Source organism: Lygodium microphyllum, chromosome 20 (genome assembly GCF_053477565.2).
Source record: "Lygodium microphyllum isolate KBCC chromosome 20, Lygodium_microphyllum_v1.1.10, whole genome shotgun sequence".
In the NCBI taxonomy this organism is placed as follows: Eukaryota; Viridiplantae; Streptophyta; class Polypodiopsida; order Schizaeales; family Lygodiaceae; genus Lygodium; species Lygodium microphyllum.
This window is the reverse complement of record NC_141154.1, coordinates 127,996,418-128,014,554: the sequence shown is the minus strand read 5'-3', so window position 1 is coordinate 128,014,554 and position 18,137 is coordinate 127,996,418. Positions and strand designations below refer to the sequence as shown.

Here is an 18,137-nt window from a genome sequence, read left to right as displayed (position 1 = left end):
TGAGAGAGGGAGTGTGAGAGTGTGAGGGAGTGAGTGTGTGAGGGTGAGGGACCGAGGAGGAGAAGCTCTCCATCTTCTCCTCTCTTCTTCTCTTCTCTTCTCTTCTCTTGTCTTGCTCGCGGCGATGGAGCTTGGGGCGTGGAGCTTGAGGATGGAGCTTGCTTGAAGCTTGCACTTGGATCGTGGAGCCACCGGAGTGCGCGGGAGAGGAGGTAACTCGAACGGCACGGAGGTAAGCTCACTACACCCGTAGATATGGATGGCGCGTCGGCTATGTGAGAGGTAGCCATTAGTGCTCGGCTTGGAACGCTTGAAACAATAAGCGGTCCGAGGGTCTTGGCGGTTGAGTGAAAGCTCTCACATTTTGGTTTCGTTGCCGGGACCAACGGATTCAAGCCTTGAGAGCTTGCGCGCTTTGAATCGAGCATTAAAGTAAGGGGTTTCCCCCGAACCGGTGCTTGAGATAGGTAGGAAGTGAGGGGGTTGAAGATGGTATTCGATCTCCTTGGCAAGTAGGTTTTTTGATTTTTTGAGATTTATGTTATGAATGAAGTAGTGCAGGTATTTACTTTGTGTTTTGGATGCATTTAGGATAGGAAAAAACAAAGAAAAAGAAACAAACAGTAGGATTCTCTGTTGCTGTATAACAGGCTAAAACAGGGAAATAGGGGCACAGATCCTTGGAGTGCCATTCGATTCGAGCACCACAGTGGTTCCAAGCACGTCTGGCATTCCCTTGTAGTGTCTCGCACCTATCTGGAAGGCGCTGGACGATTCGGTGTAGTAGACGTCAGTCTAGATGCATCGCGTGCAACTCGCGGGCCGTCGGCCGCGTAGTCGGACCAGGTCGTCCGAGTCCCAGAATCGGACCAGTCCATACTCGGACACTCGGACTCGGACCACTCGGACCAGTCCATAATCGGACGCTCGGACCATCTTGTCCGATCGGACCACTCGGACCAGCCTGTCCGATTTTGGAACTCGAATCACTCGGACCAATCCGTCCGATTTTGAAAATAGGACGCTCGGACCACTCGGACCAGCCATAATCGGACCAGAGTCCAGAATCGGACCGTCCGACTACTAGAATCGGACCACCCTGTCCGATCCGATTCCCAGAATCGGACCACTTTTTCGATCCGAGTCCTAGAATCGGACGTAACCAAAATCGGACCACTGGGCCGATCGGACCAACCCAAAATCGGACGTCTGATTCTGATAATCGGACTCCTGAAAATTGGACATCTGAGAATCGGACAAAAAAGTGTCAAAATCAGACAGGTATCCAGAACACAAATTTTGACACATCTAAACCTCGAGATTGACCCCAAAGGCTACCTAGAGCTAAAGGCACATGATAGATCCATCACTGGGCTAAAATTTAGAGGACTTAGTTCAAAATTTGGCTATAAACGGTCCTCCAAATTGTGCATGGCTTTTACCGTAACGGCCCTGCGGGCCGGGGGGGATTGCCCCCCCCCGGACCCCCGCAGAGGGGGCTTGCCCCCTCCGCACCTCCCCCAAGTAGGTTGGAGGGAAAACGCGCGCCGCGATAGGTCCTCCAAATTGGACCCTAGAGTAGTAATGGCTCTACAGGAGCATGGATTCTCATTTGCAAAAGAGCAACCAAAAGCCCGTATCCGAATAGAGACAAACAGAGACCCTATAACATCAATGGGCCAATCTAGCCATCAAGGGCAAAAAGGCCATGCCACGAGAACACAAAGACATTGTGTTCATACCATGTCTAGTCAGAGTGAAATGCAACATTAGCAAGCTGCAAATGCCAAGATGACTAGACCTGACACTCTTGATGAGAGATGTACCTTGAATAGCACTGCATTGACGATCCAAGACAGCAGTGGAGAATCCACACCTGGTCGCGCAGTCGAGAACTCAAGTGCATCTGTCAGAAGGCTTAAATTTACAAGCCAGGACCCTGAAGTTGAAGACATGGCACCACGTGCTTATCTTAGGGTCAAACTCACTGCGAAAAGAGAGCATACTATCGATGCTCTGATTGATGAAGGAGCAGATTTCAATATCTTGACCTATGAATCATGGACCCTACTGAGCCAACCAGAGCTCACACCGACTAGTGCAACTCTTAGCCCTTATGGGGGACACCCACAAGCACTCGTAGGGAAGTGCAAAATCCTTGCGACAATTGAAACGGAAAGCTTGCCTATCCTATTTCATGTTCCTCCAAAAAGTGCTAGCTGAAGGAAAGAAACCCTCCTAGGAAGACCCTTCAAAAGGGCGACCAAATGTGAGGCTGACTATGTAGCACAGAGGATACACCTGACACTACCGGGTGTGAGGATAGTCACGACCTTTAGCAAGGGTGACCTCAGCGAACCTCGAGGGAAAGGCAAGAAAGGTGCTGATGTAACAGTCAAGGCCATTAACGAGAGCAAGGACTTGTTGGAAGAGTTGATACAAGCGCAGGTCAAACAACGAGAATCAGTGAGTGAGGCTATGCTTGAAACAAAAAGGTCAGGAGGCAAGGCCAAGGATAGAGTTGGGACTTACTGATATCGTAGAAGACCACGAAAGAAGTCCAAGCTTTATAGATGCAGGCATCGCTGCGGGGTTAGCACAACGCCGCAATGGATATCCAAAGCGTTGCTACGTGCTCAAGGATACTATGCAGGCAACCGATGGATTTGGGTGCCAAAACCCCTTGCTAAACCTCCGTGGTCGACTGAAGGCCGGATCGTATCAAGAGCAAAAAAGCGTAGGAGGAGATCTAAGCGAAAAACCAGGTCTCAAGTCAACAACAGTGGAGTGACCGAGCCCCTCATGGTCAAAATCAAGAAGCCAAACGGGACCAATCGGAGGGTAGATCCTTGGCCTAGCGTGCTTGACAAGCAGATACCAGATGTAATCATTGAAGATACGCAGAAGCCGCTAGTGCCCAAGGAGCTTTTGATTCCCCAAGAGGATAGCAAGCATCATAGGCACAACATTGCTCAGGGCAAGGTTAAATGCTCAACAAAGCAAATAGCACAATCGGCTAATAGCCACGAGCAAATCTCCAAGCCAGTGTCCAAGCCACTTAGGAGTCCGAAGTCTCCTACACCCACTTCCCCTACACGGACACAGGAAGCACAACACTCGTTAGGTGCGGCTATTCAATCCCAACCTCAACCTACATCAAAGCTTCCAAATGTCCAAGAGGCAGGACATGACACCGTCCGTGGCTCTCGGCCCAAGGGTATGCCTATGCAACCTAAGGTGGCTAGCTCAACTGATACTCGGTCTACACAAGGGAATGCTCTAAGAGAAACGACTACTTCTAATGGCCCTAAGGACTTGACACCGCAACCCAGCAAGGGTAGCCAGCCTGCTAAACCAGCTACCCCTACTTCCAATCAGGGATCACACCAGTCACAGCCCTTGGCCGTGACAATGCCCCTTGTGGAACATGTCCTTAGAAGTTCACCTATGGAAGAAGTGTTGCAACCAACTTCCTCGAAAACTCCAGCACTTTCAGAGAGTCTAAAGCCTAGGCTGGAGGAGTTAAACTCAAGGGAGTTGGTTGAAGAGCTAGACTCCCCGAAAAGGGAGGCAGTTGTATCCTCACAACTGGGCATTGCTATTCAGCAAGCTACAGCTGTGTCCCATGAGGACACACTAGAGAAGGGAAATGCTGAGGCCCAACCAAGCACATCACCGGGTGGCTTAGTCCAGAATCCTGAATCGACGAGAGATGCACCTTCACGAACCAGGAAACAAAGGACAAAACAGCGAAAACAACAGCAATTGCAGGTGGTTGTGGACCCCAAGAACATTGAGACGAAGAGCACCGGAGAGCCGATGAATAAAGCATCGAGTCCACCCACACCAATGAACCCATTAATGCCTCTCCGAATAGCGGTGAACCCTCAGACACATCCGTGTGCTCTGAAAAACCAAAGCAACCGTTGCCATCAACAGTTGCTTACAACACTCTATCCACTGACAATAGAACTTGCATTGACCAATCAGGAGTGGATACAACGTCATCACAACAGGGTGACAAATCTATACCAGTCACATCCAAGAACCATGATAAAATTGCAGCAAAACCTTAGGAGAAACGTGAGAACCCCAAGAGCATAAGAAATCCTAGCGTTGACCAATCTTGCTCATCTAGGCCTGAGCCCCCAGCCATGCTAAAGCCTAAGGAAACTCTTAGAACTTTGCATGAGAAAGCAACCGAGCAAGCCCTCGTTGAACATAGAAGTGTCGCAGAATGCTTAACTGAGTTGGAGGCTAAGCTCAAAGTGGTCGCGCGTGTCTACGTCCTTGCGGACATGGGCACGATCCCCAAGGAGCAGCTTGGAGATTACTTGACCTTTCCTCTATCATGGGAAGAACAAGAACATCTTAACGGGCACTACGACAGGCTCCTGCATGAACATATGCGACTCATCCCTGACGAGGAGGCTGACGAACTGCGCTTAACCATCACGTTCAATGAAGTGCTCTGCTGACCGAATCTCGTAGACATAGAACTACTAAAGCGATTGTCAGCAGGCCAGAGTCAATTTGAGCAGCGTTGGTGCGAAAGCCGCGTTGTAATGGCTGAACTAGGGGCTCAGATCATGACGGTCTCAGAAGAGCGATTGGCCAAATGGCGGTCTCAAAGAGACCCAACCTACGTGGCACCAACTTCCTTTCGAGTGCTCACTGACATTCGGGGTACGGACTTAGCTGGGACTAGGCTACAGGGCCCTTTGATTGATAAGGTTCTCACTGAGGAGGAGTTACATATTGCCAGTAGACTCGGTCAAGGTTCCATGCTACTCGACGTGGCAAAATATCTATCAGTATTAAGTCAGCTGCCACGAATACTAGATGCGTGTGCCACGCTCCGGTACAACCCCGAGTTCTACACTTGGTTCTTATCCTCGTGAAGTGACATTATGCATATAAATAAACACTGATTTTTGTGTCACCTTGTATAAACAATATCAACACACACAAGTAATGATAGTCAAGCGCAGGGAGAAGAGTTGGTTCTAACAGGCTAACCTCCTCAAGTCCTCTTCTCATCACACATTTAAAAGCCGTGTGACCATTCCCACCTCCAAGTGAAGGGCATGCAACCCACGTTACCGCCATAGGAAGCCTTGACCAACAACACTGATGGTGTAGACAGGGTGCAGCCCCTTTCTATACATCTTCTTTCCTTTTTGGTCTATCCTTCCGAGGATGTGGCCTATCCCACTCCATGACAACCAGTCCATACAACTTAGCATAAGCCAATATTGGCTAATGGATGGAGGCAAAACGAACATCATCATGGGGGCCATCCCGTTACGACAAAACACTGCATGCCTCACCCCTCCCCTTCTTGTCACATGCGCTTGATAAACCACACTAAAATCCCTTCCATGCGAACAGTTGTATCCTGTATCAAGGTCTAACCCTTGGATTGTATCTCGCAGGCTTCCAGACGGAACACATGGAGAACCATGGACATCTGGCATGCAAAAACGCTCTTCACAGATGACGGGAGCATGTGGCACGCGCCCCTCCACCGGAGCGCTATGTGCCCACCATCAAGAGGTATGCCAAGAAGCGAGGCCCTAAGCGCCACTGTCCAGGGCGAAGGCCGAAGAATCCACGGGCCAGGGGAGCGGGCGCTCAGGGAGGCACACAAAATGTGGAAATGCCAGTTGCATAGACCCCCAACGCACGCTCGGGCACCAGGTGCTCACAAAGTGACAAAGCGGCCAGGGAGAGGGCGGAATTTGATGAATTGTTTAAAGACATACTGGAAATGGTAGCGGCCCGGGACTACACTATTCATGTCCCGGCCGACATGTTCCCTGCTCAACTCCATGGGAGCCCCACACCAGCAGAGCCCCACACCAGCAGAGCCCCGCCTTGTACAAATCGAATAGCCCATGATGCATAAAGGGCTTATCAAATGATAACTGGCCATAACTTTTTGTTTTTAAATGGTTAAGTGTTCCCGACTTGTTAAGTGTTGACATGTTCCCGACTTGTATGAACTTTTCATATCTGCGTTTAATATAGTTCACGCCTTTAGCAAAAGAAAAAGCTAATCAAGCGCAGGTGATAACTGTCTAAGTCAACACCATAGGATTTAGATCAGTGATGTCTCCTTGCATTGTACCGGTTTATTATAGTTGCGGCATATGCCATGCATGTACTCTCATGATGCGACAAGTGGATACAGGATGAGACAGATCTTTGGGCAAAAGTGTTCAATGCCCGATCACCGCAAGACCATCGATCCTCCAAGGAGCCGCGGTAAAGCCACGCTGCCGAAATCACGAATCACCCTTGCCAACCACCCACATTGCATGGCCCAAAACACATTCCTGGGTCACGCTCCCTTTCTGGGTCAAGCTCTATAGTTGGCTCACGGCAGTCGTTACCTCAACTGTACCAACATCGCATGTGCCGCAAGGAGGTTTGCAATATCTCAAGTGTATCTCCCCCTTTCGCCAACTGCTTCTCTAACAACGAGGCTAGGGCACAATCATCATTGTACTATCCATTTTCTGAGCCTTCGAAGCTTAACATTTTCCAACCCATTGAAAGGCCGATAGCCTCAACATATTGTAATGGTTGTACTCAGGCAAGTCAAAAAAAAAGAAGAAGAAGAAGAAGAAAGAAAAGAAATGAACAAAAAGAAGCACCCACAAATCACATCACAGCACCTAGGGGTCCTCAAATTAGGTACGTCCAGTGACCTTGATTGATTGGCTCCGTCCCTAGTCCCCTAGCCCTTTAGCATCACCCACACTTGTTCAGGGCACATCAAGGGCAGGACATACCTAGGGAGCTTGTCTCGCCTATGGTTAGACCTGTCACCCTGACCCACTTGCACAATTCTCTCTTGCACTCTGCCATAATACCATTGCAATCAATTGTGGTAAGCACCGCACGATTGGCCATGAAATGTACACCGTCTTCATCAGGCAAGTCCAATAGCTTGTATGCTCCGTCGTGCAGTCACAATGCAAAAGATGTCTCATATACCTTCACGTGTACTTATTCTCAATATGGACAACTTTGCTTCATCCACACATTGTTACGAGAAACTAGCCCATGGTCTTCTAACTACGTAATATCTGAGTATGCACGAGCACTCACCTAATAACTGCACCAAAGTATATACACAGTTTGGGTCCTCAAGTGCAGGACAATACTCTCAGCTTGCTTAGAGTTCGACCTGTCTCCCAAACTAATCAAATATGTCTTGTGCACGATAAGAAGACTAGCACTATCCCTTAGGGAGAGACCACACGAGAGGTTTTCAAATTGCAGGTGTTGAAGACTCCAACAAAAGTGTCGTTCGATCTTCATCAACACCCAACTCTGAATGCTTATCCCTTACCATCCGACAAGCCCACAAAGGATCATAGAATCCCCAACAAACCAACACTTGTGCGGGCCATCAATGCAATCCCCAATACAAAATAGCCCTACCGCCAACTCCAACAACCTTCCACCAGCCACCTTGGCCACCAACAGGTCCCCCAAAACCTTCTGCCACACTACCACCAACACTCCTCCACGGAAACCATAGGCGTCCTTGTCACCCACGTCTTCGGTGCATGCTAAACGCTTGCTACCTACGACGGTAAGTGCCATGGAGCTGGCACTCGTCTAGGAGGGGGGTAATGTTAACCCTCAAACGAACGAAGGTGGAAAATCCGGAAAAGCTAAAGCAGAAGACAAAGAAAAAGGCCAAGGCAAAGAGAAACGGAAGACAAAGACGCACAAGGAGAAGAGTCCTAAATAAGGGAAAAAGGCGCACAAGGAAAAGCGCAAGTCAAAACTTTTGTAAAAGAGCGCAAGCGCATCATGGTTTAATTCAAGGAGCGCCGGGCTCTCGCCCGTGCAATTTGTAAATGTAGATAGGCGGTGGAAAAGAAGCTAGGAAGATAGAAGGACAATGGGAAAAAGGGCCTAGGCTATGGCCGGCCATGTAAAAAAGGGGATGACCGCCCAAAAGGGATTTAGGGTTTTGTATATAAAGTTGAAAAGTGAATGAGAAGCTCATTCTTGTGTGTGGCCAAAAGTGTCTCTCCTCTTCTTCTTCTTCTCCTTCTTCTTGCTTGCTTGAGCTTGTGCTTGAGAGAGGGAGCGTGAGAGTGTGAGGGAGTGAGTGTGTGAGGGTGAGGGACCGAGGAGGAGAAGCTCTCCATCTTCTCCTCTCTTCTTCTCTTCTCTTCTCTTCTCTTGTCTTGCTCGCGGCGATGGAGCTTGGGGCGTGGAGCTTGAGGATGGAGCTTGCTTGAAGCTTGCACTTGGATCGTGGAGCCACCGGAGTGCGCGGGAGAGGAGGTAACTCGAACGGCACGGAGGTAAGCTCACTACACCCGTAGATATGGATGGCGCGTCGGCTATGTGAGAGGTAGCCATTAGTGCTCGGCTTGGAACGCTTGAAACAATAAGCGGTCCGAGGGTCTTGGCGGTTGAGTGAAAGCTCCCACACCTATATATAAAATCTTGCATTTCTTATTTTACCTTCTCTTGAAAGAAACTTACGAAACACTTTTCTAACGTGTGTTTCTAAACATTTTTTATGTTTCTGGCTGCTATGTTTACATTTAGGGTTCGCATCTATTGTGCCACTGTCTGAGTTAACGTGTTCGTATATTCTATGTTTTCTCCCTTACCATATCTTTACATTTTGGGGCTGTAACTAAGATCTAATTGACTTTAGACTGTATTTTTAGCTCAATAGGATCCCCCAATTGAATATGTACCATTTTTTTGATCCAATTCCATCTTCATTGTTGAAAGGTGAAAAAAGTTTCAATTTCTGGTCCTACCTCCATTGCTTTTTTTGTATTGTAGGATATTGGGGTAAGTCATTAAGAAGATCCCTATCAGTATGCAAACCTCAAAAGAGGTGATTATGACAAAAGGTCAAGTATATGTTCTTTGAATTTTCCTTGTTCTAGTTAGTTTGCTTTTGTTTTTACATCATCTCATTCTCAAAATCCATCTATACAATCTCAATCTTAATTAATTCCATCTAATGCACAAAACTTTCCATTGTATAGACTGTATTTCCATCCACACCTCACACCCACCCATCCCACTCTTTCCTTTTGTTTCACCTTCATTAATGCATATACCTGTTCCACCACACACCACACTTGGGGGACCATCATCTCTAGACACACCTTATCTTTCTTGACCTTTTGCTTGTGCGCAACTGGATGGTGGAGGTGCACCAGTGATAGGGGGATTTATCCCCTAAATCAAGCACCTTGCGTGATTTATTTTGCAAGGGTTATCTACCCAAGCATACCTTCCTTCTAGTGTTGATTAATTTTGGTACCACATTTTGTGAATATGTTCTTACCTAGTGGGCCATCTAGTTATGTTCTAGTGTCTCAGCCTGTATGCAGTTGGAAAAGTGCCTCAGGTCCTAATGTTTTCTCCTTTGGCACCTTATGGTATACTAGGCTCTATTATTCTCTTTTCCCGATACCCCTCTTATCTGACACCTCAAAGTTCACATTCCACATCAACCTTTGCCAAGAATGCCAAGGAGGCATGTTGCATGTCCTAGATTGTCAGAACTTATGGAACCTTGTTTAGGGACTGGAATCCCAACTAGACCCTTGCAGGGCTCCTCTATAGGTTATGTGCTCTTAAAAAGCGAGAAATGCTTCCACCATCATTGAGTTGATGCAAGGTCTTTTACCACAATTGCAACACCAGTGTTTGCTCACTGAGTTTGCCACTATGAGACTTCCTAAGTTTTCTAGTGATGAGATCACATTGTTCCTTAACCAGCTTTTGCATAAATGCTTCAACCTTGTACAAGTGATTTCAAAGCTCACTATGTCCACTTTCTATGAGTTTGAATGCTAGCTACTGTGATACACACAACTATTTGACCAGTTTCACAAGAAAGCTCCTTCCACACCTTTAGAGGAGGCCCTTGTTTCCAATTCCTAGAAGGTGAAGAAAAGGAAGGGCAAGAAGGATAAAGCCCAAAATCAAGATGAGAAGTTTAGTGAGTCACAAGGAAACACCTAGTTACAACTCAAATTTGGATGGCAAAATGTACTCAAGAAAAATAGGTATTGCCAACATTTTCAAAAGGCTAGCCATTTTGATGATGAGTGTCGCTCAAAGGCAAAAGACATACAACTCCAAGAAACGCCCACTAAGACCCTTGCCCCATAGTCTCAAGGTAAAACCCCATAGTGGAGGTTGAGTGGTGGCAACCAAAATAATTAGGGGTAGTGGAGATCTCATAGTCATTCAGCTATCGGTCAGCCATCACTTGGATTGTGGACAGTGGTGCCACACATCACATGACCCTGCTTGATAATATCTTCTAGTCCCATAGTCTTGCAGTTGGGAATATTTGATGTGGTAACTCCTTTGTCAAGATTCAGGGCACTGGTCATGTCATGTTTGATATTGACGAAAGTCCAAACCTCGCTTCATTGGATGATTTGTACGATGTCCCCCAACTTGGGGTGAATCTTTTATCTGTCCATCAACTTTGCTGCTTGGGGAGAGCAGTTTTTTTCACAGTGACTATAGTCGGGGTACTTGATGCCAAGACTGGTTTAGTAATTGGTCATTGTAAGGTACAACCTAATGGCCTCTATTTGATGTCATAGTTCCTACCTTAGCTGATAGCTGAGGGCTTCAAATTCCAGACTTCATGCCACGTGGCCTGGCTGCTATTAGGAATCCTATGAATGAGGAGCATCTTTTGTGCTTTCGCTTAGGATGCCTTGTATGACTCATGGAGTCCTATGAATGAGAAGTGTCTCTGGCTCACAGAATGCTTCACTTGCTCAACAAGAATATGCTCAGCAGCTCACATGGGTGTTGCTTAAATAATAGTACCAGCATCTTATCATAGTTCATGACTTGGAACAAGAATTACTAATCCACATTTATGGAGACCAAACAGACTGAGCAAGCAATACAGCATTCATTCCTTTACGACTGAGCTTGATATGGTGGATTAGACCATTTCCCAGGAACGGGGGATGAGAGAACCATATTACTAATGATCATTTTCCATGAAAAGAAAACGAAACACTGTATTAATCATTGGACAATTATTGGCCCTGATGTGAAAGGATAATAGATCCACATTTTAAAGCCATATTTTAGTGTTTCTAGGTTTGCTTTTCAGAGAACTACTTTCCCCTACATGATGATCTATGTTAACTTTAAAAAAAAATACAAACATGGAGTTTACTAAAATTTTGATGTTTTGGTCTCTCTCTTGTTTGATCCTTTTTCCATATTACAGTCTTGGTGATTTCTTCATGCATTTTACGCTAATTGGAAATCTTTTTTTCCTTTCCAAAAACAACATATGAATTTGACTTTTGACTTTTATGGTAATATGCTGTGGTGAATCAAGGATTCTTTTAGAAAAGAGTATAAGTGTTATATAAAGACTGAAGCAATTTCTAATATTGAAAACATTATAAGAACTGCTGTTGCTTTATGATGCCTGATTTTGCAAACTATTGGTACCTTCTTCATGTTTTATTCTAGGGACAGATTGCAGATGGTCTATTGAGTATTTCTACTTAGTGGTAGAATCATAAAGCTTTGTAAACTTCTTTTGCAGAATGCTAGTGACAAGGAAGAAAATGAATTCTGGGAAAAAGTTATACCCCATCAAGTAAGAAGTTGATCCTATGGCTCGATGAGTCATGCAAATTTGTGAAAGGCACTTTGTACTTGTTCATATAAGACCATTGGAGTAAGTCAATGTTGTTGATGTTACCACAAATATGTTTCGTAATTAAGCAAATATGAAGCCAGAAGTTTTGCCTTAGTTCCTGGGCAACCCTTAGGAGGCCAATTTCTTGGGTGTACACTTTAGTTCTAAGGGTATCAATCCAATTTATGCCTTGCTCTAGGTAAGGGCCTATAGCTTGTATTTCTAGACACCAAATATATGAATATCAGTATGCATTATCTCGCAAGCAAACTGAAATGAAAGCGTAGGATCTAGAAGTGTATCCTTGCCATATGCATTGAATTAGGTTGTGCCGTGCATTTCTTGAATTTTCTTTTGCAATTCCCATGACTACAATCTCACTTTGTATGCTCCAAATTAGTTGCATGAGGCTGTATTTTCAATGATTTCATGTGATACAACTGATCCACAAGTGCTAAATGACATTGTCACCTTTGGTGTTGGTCTCCAACAAACTTTAAAGTGTTCAAAAATGCACACTAACATTTTAGTTTGCTAAACCCTAAAAATAACGTGTATTTAGCCCAATTTCACGGAGCATGTGCTTTGGCAGCTGTCTTGTATAGTCTCCATGCAATTCCATGTTGTTCCTCTCACAAGTTGAGGGATTTCTTGCAATGGAACCACGAGAAAATCCCTTTCTTTGCAACCAAGTTGTCCAATAAGTGCACATGGCCTGAGATTGTGGAGAAGAGAGCAACAACACCACTTGATTTAAATGGAGTTATAGAGTTGCAATGGATTTTCTATGTCAAGAAGATGAGATTGGCTGCTATTGTGACTCCATACACGCTGTCAACTATTGTTCCATGACTAAAACCTTAAATATCTGTAGCACAAAAAAGAAGAATGGTTGTCTCCAAACTTCTGTTGCTCAAATGAGAGAAAGAGACCCAAATAAGCATGATCAACTTTCTAAATGAGTAACCAGGTGCTCTCGGTCAATATTCAAAATTGATTAAAGGCTAACTAATCAATGGCTGATTAATCATAAGTAACCTGCTCACTAGATCAAACTTAAGTATGTGAATTGCTTACAACTTAAGTGAGTTACTTGTTGGGTGAGTATTTGAAATGATCATTAAACCTTGAAAAAATTGTACATTTTCTAGGTTCCTTTGGAAATTGCACATTCCCCAAAATACCTTTGCTTTGTTTTTGTACCATAAAGCCCATACACTTGTCCACTGCGTTGTCGTGACGTTGCGCGTCCACCACTGCAAATCTGAGGGTGGATTATTCCAATACTCCACCAAGAATTTGAACACATTAGTCAGCGACGTTAGGACTTTATCTCTCATTGTATTTTTTGTGTTTGCATTTGCATGGCACACGAGCACTTGTAGTTAGGCTAGGCACTTTTGCTTCAGTGCATTCATAATTTTTGTGCGGAGCATCATTTGATCGGTTGCATAGCACGAATCTGTCATTACATAATTCTCAAATCATCAATGATTGGGCACAATGTTCTATTACATAGCATATTCTTGCTAGGATTCTTCCATGCATTAAAAGCCAAGATACACTCAGAATTTTTGGATTTGAAGTGAAAAATTCACTGCAACCATTATAGGTTGACATAACTAAATGAGTATTAAATGGTTGGGAGGGAAAATTCAACATTTTGCTTAGGGGATGATTGGGACAAAGAAAATTGAGATGTAAAAGAAGAATATGATGGACATCATCATTTTGTGAATATTGATATCAATTGATATTGTTTACTACTCAAAGAATACAAACTACTAGCATTGCTGGAAAAAGATTTGGGAATGGATCATAAAGAAGGAATATGGCAGCCAAGATGACTACAAAATAGGCAATGGACACATACCTTCTTCACGCACACCATGAGAGCACCGCTAAAAAAAGCTGGAAGCACATAATTAACACGGAATCCTCACTTTCAAAATCGAAAAGCTCATCGAAAGCTTTTTTTTAGCTTTTTGGAGGCTCGTGATCAGCGTGAATAGCAACGTGATTGATTTTTTTAATGAGGATGATAACAATGGCACAATGACGTAATCATTGATGTTAAGGTATAGCTTTTGTTGGGGAAAAAGTTGCAGCTTGGGAGTCGTAGAAGTTAATAAAGAAAGAAAAGCTATAAAAAGGCAGATCTAGGATCACCATAGGGTGGCGAAGATGACGTAGCAGATTGGCGGGAAGTGGCGATGAATGATGAAGAAGCGTGAATACATTGAACTGGGAGGGGCGAACTCTGAAGTCAAGTTGAAGGGATCAGTGATCATGATGGAGAAAAAAGCCGACGGAAGAAAGGATCGTAAAAGAGCTATAGCGCATCTAGCGCTGAAGGGGAAAGAAGCAGCGACGAGCAAGGTGATAAGAAGACGACGAAGGAGGACGTCAGAAGCAAAGATGTTCGTGTAAGGTCAACTTGCAATCGAAAAGGCCACTATGATGACTGAGGAGAAGACGGAGACGATGTTGCTGGAACGAGCTAAAGTTGGAAGTGATGTAGGTCGAAATGTGAAAACGTCGCAAGACGATGGATGCCTTCGTTTCTCAACTCGAGTTCCTTATCTGTGCGACATCACCGACTGATCTTCTCCGTGTTTAAATCACTGAAGTTTGAACACAAAAGCAACCTATCCAAACTCCTTACCGTTGCTCTCGAAACATCGCTTCATCTCGGCTTCAAATTTCCTAATTCCCTTACGAATCTGGTGTAGGGCATTCTTATGTCACAAAATGCCATAGCAGAAAGACATTTAAAGTTAGAGACTTTCGCCAGCCAAACAACTTCTTGTACTCTGTGTTCCGATAGAAATACTCCATCAATCCCAAACCCTATGATATCTTTTACAAGCACATGATGAAGCGACCGATCGGCTTAAGGTTCTCTAGCAGTGACAGGAATCGACAGACTTTAATGACTAGTCTGTGTAAGGAGGTTGAAGAGTAAAGGCATTAGACCACTCCACAAGATGAGCAAATTCTTGATATTTTTTATGATTTCATGGGTTCTTCTTTGCAACTGATGACGACTGGCTACAAGTTAGTCATGAGATGAAGCAGAAATATATTAACATAAAGAAACATATTTTAAGCTTTGTAAGAATTAAAAATTTTAAGAACTTATCAAATAATAGCATAATGAACAAGTGGCAAGCAAAATGTGCACCAAATTTCAATGTCCAAAATTAAAATGGCAAATATAGTTGTTGCCCAAAAGATCAAATAATAGAGATAATGAAGAATGTATTACACAAAAGTGAACATGCGCATGAAGACTCAAAGAGTTTGAAACTAAAGATAAAAAGTAAACTATAGTTTGCAAGAAAGTCATGATGATAGGCTCTAGGCTGTAGACCACCACAATATGATACAAAAAATGAGAACAAACATATCAATTATGATCAGTAGGTAGCTGCAATTAAGGCCTCAAGGCTCAAGGCTTTCAAGCATGATCATTAGTACGAGAATAAATTGTAGTAGTTGCATTAGCATTTGCATGAGCATCCACAACTGTAGTTCTCAAAGTGCTAGTCTCATAATCATAAGCGTAAGGAGTCATCATTTATCAACAATTGAATGGTATATGGATTGCTCTTGGTTTCAACCACACATTGAGAGCACGCTTTATGTCAATAAAGATTGGGATGATTTGTTGACTCTTATTTGTTATGTGGACATATGCTATTGAATGGGCCCCATGAGTCGCACATCCGACCTTTGAAAGCTGAAATATAGCAGTTGATGTTATTGATCTGGGCCATTTGTAATACGATTTTAGTATACAACTTATTGTAGTTGAGAGGGAAATTGTCTTGAGACATTCCAAGTACATTGGATAGATTGAATAGCGTTTTTAAATGCAAGATTAAAACTCTATCTTGATACAAGTTGAGATATGCCATAGATCTATACTTGAGAATGCAGGAGATCCATTTGACACCTCTCTTTATCAATAGGCTGTTGGTTGCCTATTGTACTTGTGCAATATACGGCCAAATATTCAGTTTGGGGTTTCTTAGCTACTCACTAGAGTATATAATGGAAGTAATACGAACATACAAAAACATAGTATAGACGAGCGATGCAGGGTAAAGCCAGTATGCAGTGATGGAGATAAAGAGTCAAGGCGAAAACTGAGAAGACTTGGTTTTGCTTGAAACTTGCTCTCTGGATATGTATTCCTTGTTGTGTTATGTTACAATGAGTTACAATGAGAGCCCTATATAGGCAAACTGAGAGAGGCAGAAACCTTTTCCTGCGTAAGAGTGGAGCGAAGAGAATCTAATAAAATTACATTGATGCCTTTAAGCGGGAACAAAGCAATAGGCTTTTCAAAAAGAAAAGGAATATTGTACATCATGTGTGAGTGGCCTTGTCAAGGTGGTTTTTGGGAAAGTAAATCTACCACAGTATTTTGGATTCCCGGCACATGCTCGAATGTGACATCCACAGCATCAAAGAATAATGACCACCGAAGTAACCTTTTGTTTCCTATTTCATTTAGTACCTTTTTGGTTAAGTAGCCTGGTACATGTTTTAAATAAGTTCTGATGGTGAAAGGAACAAATTCTATAAAGAACCTAAAAGCTTTAATGGCTTTAATCCTTGCAAGGATTTCTCGTTGGTAAGAAGGATAGTTTTTCTGAGTGGGTGAGAAAATCTCGGAAGCATATTTGCATGGGTACAGTGTTGTAGGTTCTTGTTATTCTTCACAGAGAAAAGCTCCCCATCCTGAGTCGGATGCATCTGTATATAGCATGAGCGGATAACTAGAGGGCAATCTTAAAGCGGAAAGATTGCTAATTAGACTTTTAATATGTTGTACATCCAAAGTATGGATGTGTATCCACTGAAACTTATCTTTCTTTAATAGGGGATATAGGTCCTTTGTATATGTGGCAATATTGGGTGCGGATGACTTTACCTAATTTAGACAAGCGAGAAATTGCTGCAATTGTTTTACTGAGGTTAGGATATCTGACATATCCCCAAGTTTTTTCAAGATATGGTCTTGAAGTTTGATGTGTCATTGAGTTATTTCAATGCCAAGAAAATCAATTGAAGTTTGGAACATAAGGGACTTAGTAGGTGATAGAACCATTCCAGCGGCTTCTACTGCAGTGGCAACCTGAGATAGATGATGTAGGTGATCTTGGATCGTTTCTGAAAATACCAGAATATCATCTATGTATGTTAAACAAAAAGGAAAATTGCCAAAAATCGCATTTGTCCACTCTTGAAACTTAATTATTGCAACCTTGATGCCAAAGAAAAGAACTGTCCATTGGTAGTGTCCGTGGGGGACATAGAAAGCTGTTTTATACCTGTCTTCCTCTTTTAATGGCAGTTGCCAAAACCCGGAATTAAGGTCAAACTTGCTAAAAACATTTGTTTTTTTAATTCTCTTGAGCAGTAGATTCTTCAGAGGGATAGGGTGACCATGGTCTATGAGATATTTGTTTAGAGGTTTGTAATTGATGACCATTCTCTTTTTGCCTCATTTTTGCTCCGAATGCTTGTTGACATAAAATGCCTGACAAGCACAAGGGGAAGTTGTAGGTTCAATCAGCCCTTTTTCTAGTAAGGATTGCATTTTCTCTTTACAGAGCATGAGATCTTCTTCTTTCATGCCTTGGTGAACAAATTTTGTTGGTATAGCATTTGGATGGATGGGTAAAGAAATAACATATTTTTATCTTTTTTCTTTATATATCATGGGGTCCTCATGCATGAACTGCTGAAGTCTGTCCTTCATGTGTTTGATTTGATTTTCATGTTTCTTCATCTCTTGCTTTATCCAAAAATCTCTTGCAACTCTTTTGTCCTGTCCAGTGGTCTCACTGATTGAGTAGATTGTTCTATCAATTCGAAGGACTAGAGGTAGCTCTGCCTTTTTGTCCTTATAGGTGATACCAAATTTATTTGACGAGAAAGTGTAAGGAACAAGATGTTGTAGGATATCCGTGCCAATCAAAAGGTCATACCTCATTTGCTTCATGAGCTGAATTTCAATGGACACCTTGATTTTACCAAAATGAAGATATGCCTGTGTAATATGGATAAGAGTAATCTTCTTATTATTTGAGAGCTCCACTATAATGGGTGTAGTGGCTTTTATACATTTTTTGGGGAAAAGCTCGAAAGGGGCAATGGTGAGACTTGATCGTGTATCAAGTAAAGAATCTACATTCAAAGAGAACTGTGGCATGTTCTTGAGCTGAACACATACCATGGGAATGGGCCCGCCAGTATCTAGAGCATTTACTTTGAATGTTTGTTCCTTGTGTAATCTGATTTGGTTCACTGGAGTTGTAGGAGTAGGCCTTCCTTTAGAAGTAGAAGATAGGTTTTGTAATTCCCTCAAGCTGTCAGTTGTACCTTCCGCTAGTTCATTCTGACTAGAAAGGATTCTCCTGTATACCTTGCA

At 43.4% G+C, this 18,137-nt stretch overlaps 1 protein-coding gene across 5 annotated transcripts in view; it reads left to right on the top strand.

Annotated features, from left to right (window-relative positions):
* Positions 1-18,137, top strand: part of LOC148019374 (FMN binding protein) — a 135,163-nt gene that overhangs the window by 44,289 nt on the left and 72,737 nt on the right. For all 5 annotated transcript variants that reach the window (XM_087661019.1, XM_087661017.1, XM_087661016.1 and 2 more), the window contains exon 2: positions 11,597-11,650. In XM_087661019.1, coding sequence (XP_087517145.1) covers positions 11,597-11,650 — 54 coding nt within the window. The remainder of the gene's footprint in view (positions 1-11,596; positions 11,651-18,137) is intronic.